This window comes from Pezoporus flaviventris, unplaced genomic scaffold (genome assembly GCF_033815535.1).
Source record: "Pezoporus flaviventris isolate CSIRO_AGI_PZ_B2104156 unplaced genomic scaffold, CSIRO_AGI_Pfla_v1 ptg000015l, whole genome shotgun sequence".
NCBI classification, from domain to species: domain Eukaryota; kingdom Metazoa; phylum Chordata; class Aves; order Psittaciformes; family Psittacidae; genus Pezoporus; species Pezoporus flaviventris.
In genome coordinates, this window is record NW_026892563.1 from 9,582,030 (window position 1) to 9,604,513 (window position 22,484).

At 40.4% G+C, this 22,484-nt stretch overlaps 1 protein-coding gene across 1 annotated transcript; it reads right to left on the bottom strand.

Annotated features, from left to right (window-relative positions):
- Positions 1-1,637: 1,637 nt before the first annotated feature.
- DYNLT3 (dynein light chain Tctex-type 3) lies at positions 1,638-9,508 on the bottom strand. The gene is made up of 5 exons (XM_061453373.1): positions 9,360-9,508; positions 8,021-8,062; positions 6,336-6,459; positions 4,710-4,787; positions 1,638-3,800 (listed from the first exon to the last, which is right to left on the bottom strand). Exons 1-5 carry the CDS (start codon positions 9,387-9,389, stop codon positions 3,724-3,726), a joined length of 351 nt encoding a protein of 116 aa, XP_061309357.1. The 5' UTR covers positions 9,390-9,508; the 3' UTR covers positions 1,638-3,723.
- Between the last annotated feature and the right edge of the window lie 12,976 nt (positions 9,509-22,484).

The following is a 22,484-nucleotide window of genomic DNA, read 5'->3' on the forward strand; positions in this document are numbered from 1 at the left end:
CACGGCTGGCTCCAGTGGGTGGATAAAGGAGGCTGGCAATATGTAACACCAGTTCTAATTCCCCAGCATCTGCTCAGTATCTATAGATATGACTACTGCTGTGGTCTGACACATGAACGGCAGTCAGTCCCGTGTCTGTTCTCAAGAGAAAGTATTTTTAACAGCAGCAACACTGAAATTAGAAGTACGTCATATACATAGCTCAGCACGCATACTAAAAGCTGACTTTTATGGGGCCAAACAGCCGATACAAAACCCGCCGAAGCCAGAAGACGGGCGGGTGGTTGTCACATACACGCCCCACAGCTGCTGCAACTTCGGTAGGGAAGTCGGAGCGTGTGCGGGGTGTCTGTCGGCTAGCAGCGACGGGCAGTTTGCAGTCTCGTGTTTCCTGGGGGATACACCACTTTCCCACGCCGCACATAACGTTTCAATAGGAACGGCATAACCGTAACCGCCCCACGCTGTTTTGAAAGGACGTTACTGTTACGCATCATCATTAACACGTGAGGCTTCCGCCGGCGCATTCCCACCGCGGCTGTTTCCCCACGCACCGACGGCGCTCCCGCCTGAGCCACCGCCGGGCCGAACCCCCGGCCGCTGGCGGGCTTGCCTCCGCTGCGGGCGTGCTGCCCCGCCGCCACCCCCCCGAGCATTACAGGTCCCGCGCTCTGGACACCGCCCGCGGAGGCTCCCCACGCTCACGGCCCGAGCGGAGCGGGACGCTGTGCGGACATCGGCACCCATCTCCCGCGACCGCCACCTGCCGCCGACTTCGGGCCTCGACCCGGCCCCGCGGTGCTCGGAGCCGTGAGGGGGCCGCGCCGCGCCGCAGCGTGGAGCCGGAGGATGGGAGGGGTGGCGCAGCCACTGACAGCCGGAGGCGCAAGCAGCCAGCTTACTGTTCACAGCCATGGTGCTGCTGTGACTGGGAAATCAATGCGGGGACCCAAATACAGGATCGTTCTCCCGGTGTGCGATAAGTCAATCTCACACACCGAGTCGAGATATTAACTCCTATTTGCCAAAGATGGGCGCTAAGGGAAAGTTCCACAAAGGGAGCACACCCTCAATCTCACAGATATACAATTTTATACATTTCAAACAGTGAAAATCAGCATTTTCCACCCATCTACAATCACTGGCTCTTGCATTCTCCCATCTCCGTTTAGACACAGTACGTATTTAATTCACTACATACATCCCATAAAGATCTCTGTGGGCAAGGGTCTCTTATTTCAGAGGGCATGATCTTTAGTATTATAATGAACCAAGTTCCTTGAGGGCCACGGTTATGTGTTGCTCAGCTTTTCAAAATTACTTCTGTATTTCAACCTTGGGTTCATTCCTAATCTTTGTGAAGTTAGTTGAGTCTTAGTGAACCACTTCTGATCCATGTGGTTCATTTATCAGCCGTCTACTTCTCCTCAAGGCCTACAAGCTTAATAAGCAAACACTGTTTTTCAGACTCAAGATTTTCAAGATTTCATACACACAGTCCTTTATAAAATCTTAACTTTTTCAGTGCCAGGTAACAGCTTGCAGCTTAGAGTAAGCACCCAAGGTCCAGGGTGAAAGGAAAGTAAGGAGTATTTTTCTCAGTTCCCATTTATATAGATCACAACACGATGAAAAAATACAACTAAGGCAAAACTTTATTATTTTTTTTTTTGGTAGAAAGAAAAATGAAGCAGTCTTATAATTAAGCAGCATTTTCTAGGTTTCTTCTGCAGCAGAACCTTGATCAAGCCTCATTAAACTGATAGTCTTATTCAGTGCATCATATATTCAAGTAAAGCAAATGAGTTTACAAGTGGCTATTTGGAATATTTCTTCAGACCATGGCCCATTAACAGGGGGTTAACAGCCACTGCTATCTTTACTCACCTACTTCTTAAACTGCGTCAATCATACCAAACCTTTTTCCAGTTGGTACCCCACTGATTTTTAACTTTCCACCATCTCAAGTATCAGTGAAACTTCTGCATTTTTGTCAGTTCCACAACTCGGTTCTTCAATGCTGGCACCTAGTTCAGAAATTGCTGTTCTAGCCCAAATAACTTTAAATTATTATACATTTGAAGGTCAGTACAACATACACATACACCTTCACATTACACTTGCCTGTTAGGCAAATGCAGTATTACAGTATTAATTTTACTTGCACTTAGGTAAAAGCAGAACTCTACCTGTCTGCAAAGCAAGAGATTTTGAACAATATTGAGAATTACACATATACATTCCTTCTGTAGTCTCATACTAGGTATATGCATACACAATTTAAGCAATGAAATGGTTTTTAAGCTTGTTCTTTGTACAGGACACTTGTTACACGCCCTTAGAGTCTACATAATAGTGCTTTAATAGTCATTTGTTAAAATCCAAACCAGCCTTACAGTAGCTGTTAGGTAGTTACCAGTCTCTTCCAAGGACATGCAGTAACAAAGAAAAAATTCTACCTTTAAGCAGCATCTGAGGAAACTACTTAATGCAGCTGCCACGTAGTGTCAGCTATCATTTAGGCATTTTTGGTGTTGATACATCTATTTATAATTTGTGCATTAATCAACAAAAGCATAGGCCCCAATCCAGCAAACACTTGTGTTGTGTGCAAATGCTTTTCTTCCGTGTGGAATATTTCAAGTTAAGACTCATCAGATGAGCAAAGTTAGAACTTGCATAAATCTACACAGGAAGAGAATTCTAAGTGCTTAAAACCTAACTGTATGATTTCATAGGACCAAGATCCAATTCTAGACTTAGAGAATGTAGGAAACACTCCTATAAAGAGCAGACACATAGCTTTAGGATAAATGCTTTCAAAGCAAACAAGACCCAAGACCCCTAGAAACTTCTGTGCCTTCTCTCCAAACACTAATCTTATTTGGAGTAACGTGGGTCCAGTCTTACTGCCGTAGCTCCTGGATACTGCATGAGGAATCAATAAAGTGCTTGTCACAAATGGCGCAGTTGTGGAATAGTATCAAATTTAAGTACCTTCAGAATGTTTTCAGATTCATAAACTATGAATTAAGGGCTCATGCCTGATCCCCAGCATGTATCCCTGTACTAAGTATTATGTTCTTAATTCTGAAAATAAATTAGAATTCTTCTAGGACTAGGTATATCTCACCTTTGTCCTACTGAAGCCATCCTCTGTCTCCAGGGAAAAAGCTTTACTGGATTTAATTTCAACGTAAATGTTCACGCTTGACCGAAACATGATGCTCATGCAATTTCATAAGGAGCAGCAGTGTGACAGCTTCGCTTAATCAAACACAAAGCACCAGTACTGTTTACAGTATAACCTCTCTGAACTGTGTTCATAATTTGTTCCCAAATGCATTGCAATCCTATGAGGTCTTGCTTATCTTTGACCTTTCCTTTGATCTGATGTGTTTGGCTCCTCTTGGATAAAGTATATAGCTTTGATATAAATGGTATTGATCTTTGTGGCTCCTTCTCATTATCATATATTATTAAAACTTTCTGTTTAGATAAATACATATATATATATATTTTAAATTTTTTGCTAGCTTTCAGATGATTAATCTATGAGAACTGGCTTAGACTGTATGCCCTCTGTAGAGAACTTCTGTCTGTTCCTCATACAAAAACAAATAATGGTTTGAAATATTTAGCCGTGTGTTTGGATGATTTTTTTTTGTTTGTTTTTGTTTGTTTTAAAGGCTTCGGTGTTGCTTGTGTTTATCTTCTACTCAGCTACAGGATAATAGCAACAGCAAACACATTGACAATGCAGTTCATTGTTCGGTTTTCCCATCTCACTGTGCACGTTCCTAAAAAAGATTATTACAAAATCAAAACAGAATTCCAGTGTCTCTACTACATTCACTTTATCACATTGTAATTATGTCCAATTAGCATGACAGCTGTGACCTAAGGTAAGTACTATAATGTTATCTTGGCTACATATAGACTACACTCGCCAAAACATTTTCATTAACTTGTACATTGTTTACTACCTAACATGAGCCTTGTCTGCTGAAGAGAGCTTCCAGGAAAACACAATTTTGGTATCTCTCTGGACTTGCAAAAACCCTGAAAATCTCATACTGAAACTGGCAAGATACTCTATTTAACTTCATTTTATGTTGGTTTTGGATTTTTTTATTTTAACCTTGGTTGACTTTCTGAAGCCATCTCTAACTTAAAGGTAAATCTTGATGCCCTCTTCTGAAAATACCTTTCTGAGTCTGTGACAGACATAAGGTTATTTTGATCTTGTTTCCCCATGATACTCTGAACCTGGGAAAAAATGCCTTAAGACCTAATTTGGAAGCAATAAAACATGTTTCTTACCAAGTTCTGTCCTCCTCCAAAGTAGTGCTGTCCCCCTCACAGCAGAAAGGCAGGTATGTTTAGGACTACTCCCTTGCATTTACTGTGATCAACATTTTACTGCCTCTTCAATTGATCTTGGTTTCTGATGAGGATTCAATGTTTTGACTGTTGTTTCAGAATGAAGACATTTCTACTCCCACTTCTCATAATTTATACAGCAATTGCTCTTAATGCAGGCACTGACTGCTAACAAAATACTTCTGCTGGGACTGTAAACAAGCATATAATTCTGGAAGCTACTGCTTCTACAAACACTCCTGAAAATGTTCAAACCAACTATTACTACTGAGCAATAAGTAACATTTCTTTTAGTATAGATTTTTAGTTTGAGTGAGGAAACTTACCATCAGTTGTAGTATCCCAGAAGCATGAGCTTGCTGTGTGAAGACCAGCTCCACTCCTCTGCATCACTGCACAAGTTACTGCAAGACACAATCATAAAATCAAGGATTTGATTATTAAAGCAGAAGGGGGGACTCATTTAGTAGTTCTGAACTCAAGCCTGCATTACGTGTTCAAATGGCTGGCAAGTGGCATCCAGCTAAGTCAAAACCTTTTTTGACAAACTCCTTACCCCCAGTATTTTCCTCAAGAACTTGGCATTCATTTCATGATTATTTTTACTCACATAAAGACAGTGGCTTTAAAAAAATGCTTGGTAAGAGGATTATGGGTTTTATCTTTTAAACTACTTAGATATGGCTTGTGTCATGTTGTTCTGGTTTAAGCCCATCCAGCAAATAAGTACCACACAGCCACTCGTTCACTCACTCTTCACCTCCACAGTGGAATGGGGAAGAGAACTGGAAAAACATAAAAAACCATGGGTTGGGATAAGAACAGTTAAGTAATTTGAATGAATGTAAAAATATAATACTACAATAATATTAATAATAATAAAAAAATGAAAAAGGGAGGGAGGGGGAAAGAGGGATAGAGAGTGAGAGGAATAACCACCCCCCCCAAAAAAAAAACCAAACACAAAACCCAAAGAAGTGATGCACAATACAATTGCTTCCCATCTGCTGACCAATGCCCAGCTGCCTCCAAGCAGTGACTGGCATCTCCCGGCCAACTCTCCCTCGTTTCTGTACTGAGTGTGACGTTCTGTGGTACAGAATACCCCTTTGGCTAGTTTGGGTCAGGGGTCCTGTCTCTGCTTCCTCCTGGCTTCTTGTGCCCCTCCTCACTGGCAGACTGTGGGAAACGTGTAAGTTCTTGACTTAGCAACTACTCAGCAGCAACTAAAATTATTAGTGTATTATCAACATTATTCACAGACTAAAGCCAAAACACAGCACTGTGCCAGCTACCAGGAAGAAAATTAATTATCCCAGCTAAAAAAAAGACACGTGCACCTCAGAATGTGACTGCAGGTGCTCTCCTTACAGGTACTGCAGAAGTCACACTTGATGAGAATTGTTTCACAAAAGTACTGATTGACTGCTCTCTGAAACCATGCTCTAGTAACCTGCAGCATTTCTAGACTGACCTGCAATGGTCATAAAACCAGTGACAATCTGAATCCAAGATTTTCAAAACAGAATGGAGTGCAAACATTTGCTATTCCATCAACACTCCACAAAAGGACCAAAGTGGGTTAAACTTATTTCATTTTCCCTTCCACAGATATGCATATAAATATAATGGGATACCAGTGAGCGTACAGGACTAAAGTCTTTCAAATGTCTGGATTTAAAGGAAGCCTAATCCTACTGAAAATTTTATTTAAAATAAGTAATTATTTCCTGAACTGATACTAAAATGTTGATAACAGTCAGAAAAGACTGTGTAATATGCCATCTTCTAAGAGTGCTAAGTAGTGCTAGTATGCTTAGCCCAGGTGAAACTGTCATTACAACAGGTATTGCTAAAAATCTATGTAACAGAAGAGCACTGCATTCAAATGAACATTTCATCAATTATTTATTGTGACTGTATGTGGTAAAAGTATGACTGCCTGTACTTACCAATGTACTTATAGGTTTTTCCAAGTTTTACCAGATGTGTCAGCGACTGTTCTACTATAGCAGCAGTCCACTGGTTGACTTTGTTGTGATTATAATCTGCCTTGCCTAAAACACCTTCTATGCACTAAAATAGAAAAAAAAAGAAAAAAAAGTTGCAGTAAACATACTTCAAAATATAGAGGTTTAAATATCTTCCATAATCTGAGGAATTTTATCTGGCAATTAGATTACTTTAAATCAACTGAGCTGATCAAGTTGCTGAATGAGCCTTCTCGTAAACTTATTTTTAGTTCATATCTACCACACTATTACGTGGAGAAGAATGAGGCTCTGACTGAACATTTCTTGTAGGAAAGACTTTAGCCATATGTTTTAACTACCAAGTGAATGGATTCATTTACCAGTGTAGATACTAACCCATTCCACTGTTCCCAGTGACCACCTATTCCATCTTGGCTTTCAGAAGCTACTGCAGTGGAAATGGTACTGCTCAAATCAGTAACGTCAGCTTGGGCTGACTAATCTTTCAGAGCTTGCAAGCATTATACCAGAATTTTAAGAGCAGGTGTGACAACAGTGAAATGCCATACTCCAGCTTAAGAGATGAGGAGATACTAGAATGAGAGATACTCAGGGGTCGTATCTTGCAGCAAGAAATACCTTAACTGCTTAAAAACTGCACATTCTCCCATCACTACAGACTGGCCAACCCTTTCTTAAACTTAAAATGATTGAATAGAAAGCCTTTTTGCTAACTGTAACTCTTAAACTGCACTCTCTGCTCCTAAGAAATTCAGAATTATGTTCTTAAAATTGAGAGATTTGGTTAAGAAATGCATACCTCAAAAAGGTAAGAAAAATAAACCTATGATCTCCTCCGATTCAGTAAGATGAATCCCGTGCACTAACCACCCACTAACACGCTGTACAGGAGACTTGTGTCCCAGATCTTAAAAAACCCAATTAGCTCTGACCACACTGTATAAAACCGGACAAAGAACTCAATGGAAACAAATATTCACAGAATAGAAGACAGAAGAGGGACAAATAAGATCCACTGGGGATTTCGGTCCTTCCAGAAAGGTACCCACTGGCAGAGCTATTTGGGTCTGGTTAAGCTTTCAATCAGAGACAGAAACACTTGGCTTTACTCCCAGTGTCTGGAAACAATGTCACACCGTATTTGGCCTTTCAAGGCAGGAACAGTTATACAACAGGCTGAACTGTCATTTATCTGACATCAAAGAGCTTGCTGTTGTGTACTTGATCAGTTGTGAAAGTGCAGCCCTTTCCCTTCCTGACAGGTGGGAAAGGACCTGCAGAGCCTCTCTAGGAATTCCGTTCTCAAAATGGTATTTCCCTGAAAAACCTGACAGCATCTGTCTGCCACAGCCTCTTCATTAAGAAATTCACCATGGAGTGAATTTCCCTTGCAACTTGTGACAGCTGCCCCTAATCTTTCCACTGTAAAGTGGATTCTGTCACTCTCTTCTCTCACCTGCCTTCTCCATTTTAGGTTGTTGAAGATAACAGTCAGATGAAGTTTAAAGCTCCATCTTTACTTGATATCAATAATACTTTAACATAAGATTGAATTTATCTGGGATGGTCAAATAACTGCTTTCACTACGACGCAAAGTAAGGTAAAGAATTTCTTTGAAATACAGCTGTTAGCTAAAACCTACCTCCTTAACTATGTTGTGGGCCTCATCAGCATTGAAGATCATCTGTAATAAAAATTAATTATTATTGCTGATAGAAAAGTAAACAAATGATGCAGTTTTACTCTAAGTTACACTTAATGATCAGGCTCCTTGTCTGGTTATTTGCATTGTGCAGTATGTTAGCATAATTCTAAAATCTTACTGTTTTCCCCCAGCACCATACATACATGTAGTATTGTTTTACTGGTCACATTTGAGGGGGTCCAGAAAGGCTCGGGGCTCAGTAAGCTTGGAAACAGGTTGTCGTGGTTTAAACCCAGTCAGGTAATTCGTTCGCTCACTTCCCCCCCTTCCTTGCCCAGGACATAGGTTCAGTTTACAGCTTCTGTAAAGATTAAATTCCACCATTGGGTACATGTGTCATGGGAATATTCTCCAAAACAAAAAGTTAAATGGCAAATCTTTTCCTCTGTCATGGATTTACTAACCTGTGTGTTACGTCTTGCTGCAAAATGGTAACCCAAGGTTTATCAGAAAAACTGGTTTCCATAGTCATTAGCTTATGCAAATAAACACAGAAAAACGCTTGCCAGTTTTAATACCACCTATTTTCTACTTGTTCTTACTCATCAGCATTTAGCTTGGCTTCCAAAGGAAACACAGAATGTGCCATTGTGCCATCTCCCTTCTCATCGCCACGAATTTCAAACACTTGAGCACGGACAGAATCCTCAAGGATGATGATGATAATAATGTTTACATTAGTTGGAGGGTTGTTTTTTGCAGGTTTTGTTTGTTTGGGGCTTTGTTTGTTTGTTTTAATGAAAACTGATGGCTAGAGACCCAAAGTGAGGCCACTTGGAGACGGAAAGGCCCCTCAGTCCCGGCTGACAGGGATCAGCCTGCAGCACTGACCGGCCCCGGCACGGCTTAGGTTTTTTCCAGGGCTGATACAAGAAAAACGGCAGCAGCCTGACATGCCCAGGGCGCGTGGCAGCACCTCCAAGCACCGCTCTCACGTCCCCATGCAGGAACTTTCAGCTCCCGGAATTGGAGCAGGCCGGTAGCAGCAGAGGCCGCAGACAGGCAGAGGGCCACCCCAAGACTCGGCCTGCACCTTGAACCCCCGCTCTATCCGAAGCGGGCCCGCAGCCGCCGTACGGGCCCACGAGCACCCGAAGAGCAGGGAGCGGGAGGTCCTGGCGCACAGCCCACCTCCACAACTACAGCTCCCAACCTGCCAGGCTCTCAGGTTCCTCCTGCGACGTAAAGGCATTGCGGGGCACGGAGCTGGCTGGCTGAGGGACCGCACCGCGCCTGGGCACAGCCCTCCGCCCCGTTGGAGGACGGCAACCCCTACCTCATCATTGTGGGGGTGAAAATCCTCCATGGCCTCGGTGCAGGCGACAACTGTTCCGGAAGCGGCGGTGGCTGCGAGTCCTGCGCGACTCCGCCTCCGCTGGGCAGTGCAGGGCAGGGCTAGGCGGGGCCTCCTGCGGCAGCAGCCGGCAGACACCGGGGGATGCCTGCGTTGGAGTAGAGAGGGCCGGGCGTTCCTGGGACCGCGGGTAACTGGAGCCGGCCGGGCCGAGCCGAACTCGGCTCGAGAGCAGTGACTGCCCGCCCTCAGAGTCCAGCAGGGCCGGCGAGGCGGCTGCTGCGCGGCCTCCCGGCGCGACCCCCGCGGGCGATGCTGCCTTCGGTGGCGTTTGGCAGCTGAGGGCGGTGTCGGGGCAGCCCCGTACCCGGTACTGCCGCCCCGTGTTCGCGGTCCCACGTAAGGTGTTCGTTTGTAACTTCATTGCTCTAGCTTTGCCATTTTGCTGGGCATACAGAATTCATAGCACTGAGATAATCTCCCCAGGGAAGTGATGGATTCCCTAATGTTGGACACTTAAAAGATCTGGCTGGATAGGGTGCTGGGACATGTAATCTAGGACATGTTTTACCCAGAAAGGCTGGACCAGATGAGAGTTTAGGTCCCTTCCAGCCTGATATTCTATGGTTCTGTGATACAGGAGCAGTTCCTCCAGAAGAGCTGTAATACCTCTGCTCCCCCTCCCCCCTGTTTCTGAACCAATCTTTGCCAATTATCTGTCACAAAATTGCCATTAGATTTTAATATTATCAAATAGCAATTTCAGGTTCTTCTAATTCCACTATACTATAAAGATCCTGAGTTTAATTTGATTCAAGACATACATACATACATATATATATATATACACATCAAATCTTTCTTCTCTTTCTGAAGTTGCCTGGGAAACTGGGAAAAAACCTAGTGCAAAACAGCACAGAATTTTCAAATGGTGGGTTTGTTTCTATTTAGTTTGAGGGAAGGGCTCGTGTAGACTTCCCCTAACCCCACATCCCGTGATACCTGATAACCAGTCTAAACCTGACTGAACACGAGAGAAAGGACCAAGGCTGCCCCACCTCTAGTTCCTGCTTTGGTGGCATGTGTTCGGACAGATGCACACTTAACTCACAAAAGCGTCTCTTGCTCAGTCCTAATTATACACTCATGGGAAACACTTTGTATGAAAACCATGAAAATACAGGGGGAAGCAAAGCTAAACCCTTTAATACTTCATTGCTCTCAAACTAGCTTTCATATTTAACATTTGCTGATGGCTATAATAGGAGAAGACAGAACTTGAAGGCTAAACCTCTTTAAGAGCAGCTCTTTGTGAGCAAGTGCAGACATATGTAGTCATAAGAAAATATGTGAAACAAAATCTCCTTCAGTATAAGTTTCTTTGTGTTGTGACCTCTGAGGTATTTTCACATTCTAAACTAGTGATAAAATTGCATGCTTACTTTTAAAGAAATAAAAGTTAGTGGAAGCATGAGTTGCATATGCTTCGGCATCCTGTAGGGAAAGCTAACGGTGCTAAAATAACCCTTGAATCCTGAGCATTTTTTATTCTCTATTTTCAGCGATCATGCATCTTTAGAGCTGTATCTCTGAATGCAGTATACTACGAAATGAAAATGGTTTCTACAGTATTCTTCAGTTCTGCTAGAAATATTCAAAGAAATGCATTCTTTGAAAGATTAGAAACAATTATCTCAGTAAAATACATGGAAAATAGAGAGAGTTCTTGAATAACTGATAAGTTTGTGTGTGTTTAGCTCGTAATGCAAAAAAGTTATTTACCTTTCCTCCTCCAAAACCCTTTACAGACAAGAGGATAGCAAGAAGTCTGAGGAAATTCTGAGTCCATCAGTCTCAGCTCAACATCCAGAGAGCCATTAGAAAAGTAATAAAATGACAATACAGGAAGCATTTACACATATAAACCTAGCATCACTCGTGAACAGCCAACACAGAGTTGTCAAGAGTCATGTCAATCTGACTTTATTCTTTGTTAGCACAGCTGGTTTAATGAATGAAAAGGAAATATATGTATATTATATATAATATATGTAATATACATAATATATATAATATATATAATAGTAGGTATGTTATTTTGTAGTAAATTTGTGGTTTTATGCTCTCCCACATAAGAATGTATCATCTAGGGAAAAGGTAACCAACCATGCCTAACAAAGGGTTATCAAAATAGGAAGAATAAATGCAACATGTGGTGGGTTTTGCCCCAAGTGCTCATCAGTATTAGTTGCAATAACTCGAATCATGGAATAAAAATGGTGCTTATGAGAGCTTTTTAATGACAGCATGTTTAAAGAAGTTATGAGCACACTGAATGACAGGATCAAAATTAAAGATACTGAATAGGTTGGAGAAAGCAACAAAAAGAAATTTTATAAAAAATATAAAGTGCTATCTCTAAAACCAGGACATCAAATGCAAAGATACAAAAATGGGGACTAATTGTCTAGGCAGTAGTGCTGCAGAAAAGAAAACACAACAAAAAGGAACCCAAGTATGATGTTGTAAATGACAAAGTACATCAAAGAATACTGTTAAGGGCAGGGAAGGCAATTATATTCTGCTGCTTGGTCTTGATCAGGCATTGAATGTAACTCAGCCCAGTGTGATGGCAGGACGCAGACAGAAAAGTAATTCTTTACCAAAGCAGCAAGAGCAAAAGGAAGCTTGGAAAATATGATTTGTGGAGGAACTGCATTTGGTTTATATCCCTTGCTACAAGTCTTCCTTGTAGATGTTCTGATTTCATAGCAGTTTACTGAAAAAGGTGGTGAATGGGCCAAGGTATGATGAAAGGCAGGACAAGAAATAATGGCTTTAATTTGAACCCAGTGAGATTTATGTTAAATATTAGGAAAAAAAAAAAAAATCCAGGTAGAAAAGTAATAAAGCACTGAACCAGACCCAGTTTTGGAATCACTTTCACTGGATCAATAACACATTAGATAACATCTTTCAGGCATCTAGGTAACCTTTAGAAAGGAGGAGGTATTAAATCATCTTTTGAGATAGTATTAGTTTTATTCAGCTTTCACATTTATTGAGTGGTTATTTTCTGTTCTTTCCTAAAGTAATTTTTTCTCTAATTCTCATAACCAAAATCACCAATATTTTTCCTTTTTTTTTTTTTTCCCCCACTGAAAATGACTAATGCTATTACTATCTTCACTAGAGCAATACTATATTGTAACAAGGAGCCAGTACACTTGGCAACATTGGTTAATTCTTTATTACTCTACTACTAATTATAAACTGGAAAATGCAAATGGGTTGGCAGTATAATTAGTTCTGTGAACTCTAATAAATGCAAAAGTGCTGAAAGAGGTGTCTCAGAAATACAACCCTCCATTTGAACAAGCTCTAAGCTTTCATCTTTCAAATGCAGAACAGGAGCGCTTAAAAATACAGAGAATAAATACAGCAACTCAAATCACTTGTTGATTAAAACCCAAATATTTGAGAAGGATTTGTCATACTGGAGAGGGGGCAGGCAGTGCAGATCCTCCGCTGCTTGAGCACAGCCAGTAAAAGATGTGAATACTAATACAGCTGAAATAGTATGTCTCGTGTCTCAATTTTTCCTTTAAATTGTTATAAACATTTTAAACCCTAGAGTCTACCTTAAACTGTTGAATACAAAATCAGTAAAATTCTGTTATTTAATTTTTCTGACTTAATTCCTAAGCTATGTGAAGGAGAGATCAGCATGTGTTGCTCTTGTTCTTGCTCTCTTCCTACACACTCACTGCTTGGTATCAAAGGGAGCAGATCAGAGGATTAGATGGACTCTCAACCTAATTATTATGTCAGATTTGTGTTGGCCAGATTGGGTACTCTTCGCCTTATCAGAGGTTTTAATGATTTACTTTTCTGACTTTTTGGTTTCTGAGAGTTGTTTTAACGTTGACTGCAATGACTTGCTACAACTTGTTTGAAGACCTAAATGCCCACTCAACAATTGCTTTAAAAATGCACAGTGAATTGTCAGAGACATTGCTGTTTTCATAGCTACAAATGGTCTGCCAACGCAGGTTCTGTATTTCTGGAGTCATCACAGCACTGGAAAATTGGAAAATCACACTGCAAATGTGAGTGAGAATAGTACAGCACCAAGCCTGTGCAAGCAGCTTAGCCCAGCCTTGTGGAACTAAGTGTGAAGCTGGAATTGCTGCTACCACATCCATGCAGTGCTGCCTTTGGTCCATTTGGCTGCTGAGAGCAGCGTGTTTGCTTAGTCCTAAACTAGAGTTGCTGTATAGCAAGTTCATGCTGGCTTCCTTAGAGGCCGATCTGGTTTGTCAGATGAGCTTTGTGATACAGCAATATACACAGCCGATGTCAGGGTTAACCTTACTAGCTGCTGCTGCTAAATGCCCTAAATACTTATTGTCTGTAGTCAGTGTTTAAGACTTATATTGAGGTGGAATATTTTTTCAGTGCTAGTAAGTTTGCACAGCACCCACTGTAGTGACCTCTTCAATCATCCAAAGCATTAACATTACTGTTATGCCATCTGATAAATGAATAAACAGAAAGTTTTAATTCTATTTCACAATTAATGTTACTTAGATTTTTTTTTTTGTAAACATAGCTTACACCACGTTTTTGAAATGAGAATGAACCAACAATATTTTACTCCAGCTAGATATCTATATAGAATTTTCTGATGCTACACATTTTTAAAACATGCAATAAAATCATAATTGGTAAAAGCAAATGATCTAATAAAATCTCTTTAAAGGAACAAACTAAAAGCACATGCTTACTTTCACTGTACATTAAATGGTGCTTTGATTTATTGCTGTTTGTCTTTTAAAGTATGGTACTGTGAGATTTAGGAATAAGAATCAGTTTCTTGATGTGCTGATATGCAAAATATTCTATTTTTTATATCTCATTTGGTAGTACTGCTGCTAGTTGTTCAGGATTTTCAATTGCAAGACTCCATTAATTGCAAGACTTTAATTATTGAAAATGCTTCCAAACTTTAGCTATTTGGTCAAAAACTGTCTATGTCATCTGCTACTTTGTGTTGAATATTTTTTGGAGATAAGTGCAAAACTGGCTAAGATGCTTCCTAAACTGAAGCTAAAGAAAAAGTATTTTATTTTCATCACAGTAAAAAGACTCTGGAAGGAAAAAAAAAACCAACAAACTTATTTGGCAAGATTATCCAAAGGGCAAATGTTAAAAGAGATTTATGAAAACTCATCCAATCACATCCAATTATAAATCTCTGGAAAACTGTTTGCCCATTGTTAGCGTAAATTTGTTAGAGATTGCCATCATTACTTAATTAAAATTCTACTTTTACTGGATATGCTGCCAGTCTATGCCCTACCGTTAGCTGTATGAACACAACAGGGCTTTGCAATCAGCTGCTGCTTCCAAAGGCCATTACAGGCATGATACGTAATTATGTGGCATCCTTATTTCATCTTGGGAGTAAATGCGTTAAATAAATGCCTTCCCTTTCCCATGCTCAGATCCCCTGCCTCCCAGCACCATGGGCATGCTGCAGAACTGTGTCATTGCTATATAGGGCAGTGGCCTGTTATGTGCTGCAACATACCAAAAGGTAGCTGCGGATGAGTGGCTAAAAGATGCAAAAAGGGAGCATCACTTAGAGCTCTTTTTTATTCAGACACTCCTGAAAACTAGCAATGACAGAGAAGCCAATGGGGAGTAACCTCAGGGACTGTTACAAAGAAAGGCCACCATCAGAGGAATAGAACTGAAGGACAGTGATACATTTGGAGATGGTATAGACAGGGTAGGCTGAGACAGACAGACAAGTAGAGAGCAGAAGCGTGGTGGGGAGGGGACAAGATGGTGATAGACAATGTGGAGCATTTTGGAACACAAAGCCTGAATTTCAAAATGCCTCTGCTGGTAAACAAATTGCTGTGAGTCCGACTGGCAAAATGAGATACTCTAGCATAAGAAAAAAAGTCACATCCCTTTTTGCAACCCTAAGATTAAGTTTGTTAGAAAGGCTTATCACAAACTAATGCTGCATCTGTTCTAATACAGAAAACCAGACACATTATTGCTATGCAACATAACTATTCAAACAGAAACTTCAGAGCTGGAAGGGGAGCAGGGTGCTTGCATCCTTCACCTCCTAAGCTTTGAAATTTACTTTAAAATGCAGAAGACAAACTAATGTCATCTCCTTGTGTACCACTAACTGTACAAACATATTTCACTTGGGATAAAAGCTGACTTTTTGAATTTCTATTTCATGGGAAATGCAGACATTTCAAACCTTACAGTTTTGGCAGAAATTCAGATTTCAAAATTAAATGCAATTTGTGGATACTGGTCACCCATACACTGAAGGCAATATGTGTGTTTTGGCTTTGATGACAGGACAAAACAATTGATGAAAACAACTTGCACTGGTCCATACTGCATGCACACGCTGGAGCTAGCAGCCAACTACTACCAACAAGCATTTCTGAAAATAAAGAAGAAAATGTGTTTGATGAAGGTAGGACAAGACACTAACAAAATGAGAATGAGATTGTCTGAAGAACTGAACACTGCATGGAGTAATTAATCAGTGCGGTGAACTGCCTCAGGAGAAGCTGTTATCTGCCCTAAGGATGTTGATATGATTTTAGTGTCCATAAAAACTTCTAGCCTCTCCAAAATTAAAGCTGAGCAGAAAGAAAAGGAAGGAGAGGATACAAAGAAGAGCTCTCCTGGAGCAAGGCCTTGAATACTTTTCTTGGCAGCAAACATAGGAAAAGTTAGTGACATAGCTAATTAATCTGTCTAGGCTTTAAATAATGTTAGCCTCAAAAGAAAAGATAAAGGGTTTTTAGGCTTGTTGATGATATCAACAGGTGGTCCTTGAGAATAGTTCTCTTTTTGCTGCTTTTAGGAAAGAGGCAAACTCTCACCTAGAGAGAACAACACTCATACGGCTTAACACCGGGATCTGACTTCCCATTTTGTTTCCTTCTGTTTTACCATAGAGGTACCAAATAATAGCACAAACATTCTATACTGAGTTTCCATGGTAAGGTGCTTGCAGTGGTTGAGTAGCTGCAGGGGTGGCCTCTCTGTGGAGACACCAGGAGCTGCCCTCATGTCAGACACAGCTGGTTCCAGCTTGCTTGAAAACAGATCTGCTACAGCCCAGAGCTTGGGCCATCAGCCAAACTGATGGTGCCTCTGTGATAACGTGTTTAGGAAAGCATAAAAAACACTGTGCAGCAGCTGTGAGAGAGAGGAGTGAGAAAAAAACATGAGAGAAACAGCTGGCAGACACCCAGATCAGTGCAGAAGGAGGGGAGGACACAGGTTGTCTGCTGCAGCTCATGGAGGACCATGGCAGAGCAGAGCCACATTGCAGCCTGTGGAGGATCCCAGCTAGAATGGGTGGACATACCCTGGAGGAAGCTGCAGAGCATGGAGAGCTCATGCAGGAGCAGGCTCCAGGCAGGATCTGTGGCCCTATGGGTTACATGAGTCACTGCTATGACAGGAGTGTGGAGACAGTGTTCTCACATGAGAATGGATAATTGGTACATGAACTCTGAATAATCCTGAAAGATACAGCAAGGCCATGAGAGGCCCAAAGAAGCTTAAGCAAGCAAGATAAGAAGAAGCTGGAATTCACTGAGTTATGAGAACTGTGGACTGTTGGCAAGCTTTCGAGGTCAAGTTCTCACACCTGTGCTTAACCAATTATATGTTAGTCACTAAGAGTCTTCAAGACATGTATCCAATCATAATACGCCAGATCACTGTAAGTGCATGTAAGAAATAGTATATAAGGAGTTAAGGCTTTGCAATAAATGGCTTTGGTCTGATCATACTGATCTGACTGAGTCCATATATTTTCTGCGGCACAGGAGCCCATGCAAGAGCAATCTGTTCATAAAGGACTGTACCCCTTGGAAAAGGACCCATTCTGAAGAACTGCAGCCCATGGGAAAGACCTGCATTGGAGAAATTCATGAAGGACTGTATCCCATGGGAGGAACCTCACGGTGGAGGTGGGGAAAAGAGTGAGGAGGAAGGAGCAGCAGAGAGGACCTGTTACAAACTGACTGCAGGCCATGCTCCTCAGCTGCCTGTGATGCATGGTGTGGGGGAGGTAGAGGAGTTGGAAATGAGAAGTGAAGTTGAGCCTGGGAAGAAGAAAGGGTTGGTGGGAAGGCGAGTTTAGATTTGTCCTTGTTTCTCACTATCCTACTCTATTTTAACTGGTGAAAGATTAATTTTCCCAAAGTCAAGTCTGTTTTGCCCATGACAGTAGCTGGTGAATGCTCGAGTGATCATCCTGCCTTTATCTTGACCCAGGAGCTTTTCCAACCTGTTTTCTCCCCCTGCCTTGAGGAAGGGGAGTGATGGAGCACCTGGGTGCAGGTCGGGCAGCCGGGCAGTGTCAGCTCAGCATACCTATTACCAACAGATTACAGCTCCCTCTGTACATCTGAAGGCAACCTGTTTCTCCAAACCACTAGCTGTGCTCTGTGTTACAGAATGACTGTCAGCATGACTTTATTCAGTAACACATGGCAATTATTAGAGACACAAAAAAGGCAGGAGGGTGGAAGGTATTATTTGAAAGCCTTTGAGCCTCAGAGCGTGAGAGGAAGATGCGTGTGCTGTTTATAATTTGTTCCACTTCAGTCATTTTTCTCATGATTTGATAAATACAAAACAGAACAGTGGGAGCAGCAAAAGAGCTCAATGCTGAAGCAAACACCTAGCACAGCTGGTATGACCGGGCATTCTCCATACTCTGGCTTGTTTTAATTCTTCTGAAAGTGATCTATTGTTCCACTAAGACAGGGAAATTAGAATGTATCTAACCAGTTGAAGGTGAGGGACACTGTATTTAGGACATATTTCTAGCTCTTTACACGTATTATAAAGCAATATTCTGTATTAGCAACTTTTGGACCAATAATGGCTGTCACTCTGGATTTAGAAATTCAATATAGAATTGTGTGTGAGTGGAAAAGACTTGGTTTTCCAAGCAGATTGAATGAGCATTATGGAATTTATTTTACTTCTCCAAAGCCATTAGCAAAACAATGTGGAAGGCAATTTAGTGGGCATTACTAGTGACCAGAATTTAAAAACAAATACTGTAAAGACAATAAATTCCATGAGTTTATTAAAAAAGAAAAAAAGAAAGAAAAAAGGAAAAAGTTTGTTTTTTTTTTTTAACAGAAATTGGCTGGGTTGAGTTTAGAATGGTTCCAGATCAATTTGTTCAAAATTTATTGAATGACTTCCTCCTACGAGTCAACACTCACCACATATGGTTCATGAACAGTATGTGATCCTTATATGGAGATTCTCAATTGCTATTTGGTTTACTCAGGTACACTGGTAACCTTCAAAGTCAGAGAACCAGAAGTGAATAAAGTCTTAATGAGGATATTCATATGATTACGAAGGCTCATAATTTTGAGTGATTTCCGAGACAACTTTTCTATTTGTCAAGATTTCTGAAAATAGCAATGTGTGATAAAGAAAATGACCTTCGGTGAACTTATTGTGTAAACATCAAAACCTCCCAAGACTGCCTGTTCACATGTTTCTAACTCTCCATTTGTTCCTGTTAAATAATATTAAATAATAAGTTAAAATACACAGAATATAACATTGTTTTAAATGTTATTCAAGCAGTCATCATAATGCTGTTATGAGATTATAAATTATGAGAGCTTGTGCCCAGAAACTCCTACAACATGCATGTTTGAAGGTGATGATTTTCTGATGTATAAACATTTAAGTAACAATAAGAACTGTTTTTAAAAGTATCTGTTTAAAAGCATCTAGCCTTAGAATTTTCTTATTGTGTACTATGCATAAAAACATTTTAATCTCAGTCTTTTATAATTCAGAAATGCTGCAGTTTCAGCTGCTAAAAGCAGGCACACTGATATCCTTTTGAATACAAGACCTTAACTGCATACAAGTTAAATAAAACAAGTGGTTCTTTACCATCACCAGGGCACTTATCTTTGAAGGTATTGTTTGCTTTACTGAGGTGAAAATAACCATTACAGGACTGGGATGCATTCCTGACATTGTTCTTAATATAGCTGATGTAAAATGCCATACCACTAGATGTTCAATTAAAAACTGGCAAGAATGTTACATGGATCATTTACATTTTGGTGATCTTATTTTTTTCTTTTTGTTTGAAAAAAAAAGAAACAAAGATCCAAACAAAACCAAGACAACACACATTATTTTTAAGGTGGAGCAAACACCACAAAATAGCTGAGCTGATGTGAAGGCTCAGTGCCAGCATATGGAGTGGTGCAGCTGCTCTCCCCTTAATTTCCTTCCTCAGCAGCACAACCCTGCCTTCTCTGTCAGAGGCTCTGGTCTTCCACTGACCCATGGGCATGTGGCTCACTAAATCAGAAGTAACAAAAAACCTGAGTAACTTTCTGCTGGTTTTCTGCGCTGCTTTACTAAGAGGTCAGATAGCAGAGCAAGGGAGCATATCATTGAAGAATAGAAGAAAAGGCAGTAAATAGTGGTTTTCATCTTTTAGTGGCTATAAACTCTTAGACAAACATATCTTATTCACCCAAGAGGAGCTAATTTTCCCCAGGTATCAAAAGAATTTTTTAAAATCATCTTTTTATATAGTAATTGGTTATCTGTACCTGTACTGGGGACCTACTGTTAGGCAGCAAGAATCTTGCCTGTCACAGTGCTGCTTTAAGGCAATGAACATTTATTCCAGCTAACAGGGAAAGAGATTGAACATCCCTTTCACCATTCTGGCTGACACAGTTAAAAACATTGTCCAAAGTACTGTCCAGTGCACCACAGAGAAGCATGAAAAGAAATTAATTTTTTCGATTAATGAGCTTGTCTGAACTGGGAATATGGGGACTAGTGGTTGTCTCCATGTGCTAAGGGAGGGACAGGCAGCAAAGTGATGCAGTTGTGCCTTAAGAACTCCAAGAAGCAGAGTTTACTTTGAAAAATGTGCTTTCTACAAAGAGAAAACTGGATGTCTGCATACAAAAGTGCCTACACAAAGTATTATCTTTCTACAGCGTTAAAGGCAACAGAGTTAGGCCGTTTGTAAGTCACTTAAACCATGGTGAACACTTCATTCAGGATGCCAGGTTTTCTCTCAGCAAAAATCACCTCATCAGGCTGCAACTGTGAACAAGTGCATTGAGCAAAACATAACGCAAATGAAAGACAAATTAGTGACTCTTACCATATCACTGAGTTTTCCAAAGGGTGAAGAATTCTTTTACAAAATAAATGGGTTTTTTTGCTATGAAGAGGTAAGTTTTCTGCCTTAGGTTTTTTTTCCCCAAACCCCATTTCAAATGCAGAATGCAGCTTCTCACTTCCTAAGCAGTATCTCTTGTCAAGGACAAGTTGAACCAGTTTGTCTGAGCTAAAATGCCCTTTAAGTTTCTCACCAGAATGGAAAGCACTGCTGTATAAAGCCTGCTTTAAATGTTTGGTGTTGATGTTAACAAATACCTTTTCTTGCTGCAGAATACTTCTATAGATGAAATGAAGATGATTGAAGATCAGTGAGTCAGAACACTGTAAATCCAGTGCATGAACCCTGTAGTTTTATAGACTAATTTTCTGGTTGGCATATATAAAAGTGGTACAGTGACTCAAGATGATGCAAAGACATTAGTGAAATGGCCCTAGAGTAATTCAGTGACAGCAAACATTGGAGAAGGAAGAGTTTTGCCTGAAACCCTAGAAATTTCTGCAATCCACATATTATTGACTGGCTCTAAGAGTCCTGTGCCTGCATTTTCAGCAAAAGTAACTACAGTAATCTTTCAGAGTTTTAGGGAGGTTTTTGTTAAAATAAATGGCATAAGTCTTCATAGCTCCACCAAAACTGTTAAGTGTGAGAAAAAATAATTAGTGAGCTAGAAGTCTATTTCTGCTCATTCTCTATTGTGTGGGGGTTAAGGAGTGGTTTTGGTTTTTCCTTTTGCATCTTCTAAAAAAGTCCTAAATCTTGACAATTCACAATTAGCTAAAGGGTCACTAACATTTAGGTGACCTGGAAGTATCTTCTTGATGTATCTCACAAATTTTATATATAGGAAATCTAATGGTGTCATTAAATGTTTTTGTATTTTGTAGAGGCCATTAAAATTCTTTGCAATATAACATTTGTGGAAAACTGGTGGATTTGCTAATTAATAGAACTGTAGCTAGCTATTTGGAAGTAAAATGGTAATTCCAGAAAGTACTTAAAAGGATGAAATTATATGTTGTGTTCCCAGATTATACTTTACAGGGGTGTCATACATGTTCACATTCTTTTAATGGTTCCTTCAGTATTACCTTGAGGAACGCTTCTTGATGTCCTACTGTGGAACACAGGGCATCTAGATGGCAGCTGAGCGTTTCTTTATGCAGCATTTCATTCTATAGCACTAACTTTGCATAGTTCTTGCTTGTGCAAAGAATGCCACAGCTGATACAAAAATAATTTTCTATGTAAATAGTACATACAGTAATGGGGGCTGTAAGAACATTCCCTTAGCTTGCATGAGTTCACTCTAGGCAGTAATACAAATATTGGCTTAACATAACACAATGGGACGCCAATAACTGCATTCTTTTATTCTTTTTTTTTCAAATGTACAAAAAAAAAAGCAAGAGCAAGTAAATGGGTCTGCATTTGATATATCTCCAAGTCGGCTTTTAACATCTCCTTTAAAAAAAACAGGAGACACTGTAATTACCCTGAAAAGGTTTTTGTAAATACCTGCTTTTCTAAGTCTTTTCACTGTCTGAAACAGAAATGGCCTTGTCTCAGAACAGCTAATGACATCGGTTCCCTCTTTCTCATTCCTAAGCCTGTGATGTATCATCTTCCTGTTCATGCAGTAACTAACATTAAGAAAAACCTTAAATAATTGCCCTTTCAAAATATTGCCCTCTTATACAAGAGAAGGCTTCTTTCTTCTTGTATAGCTTTTTCTGTATCCTCATCCTGCTTTTGACAACCCTTGTTCAATACAGAGAGGAAGAGAACACTATGACAACTGTGAATAACTGTAATGAAGCTCGAAAAATACTGCGTTTTTTTCTCAG

Bases quoted from the DNA above. Each gene is read 5' to 3' on its own strand.
- DYNLT3 (XM_061453373.1), bottom strand. From the start codon at position 9,389: ATGGAGGATTTTCACCCCCACAATGATGAG. The intron at 4,788-6,335 runs GTAAGTACAGGC...TGTGTCTTGCAG, and splicing joins AAAAACCTATAAGTACATTG to TAACTTGTGCAGTGATGCAG. The intron at 3,801-4,709 runs GTAAGTTTCCTC...AATCTTTTTTAG, and splicing joins CTGGGATACTACAACTGATG to GAACGTGCACAGTGAGATGG.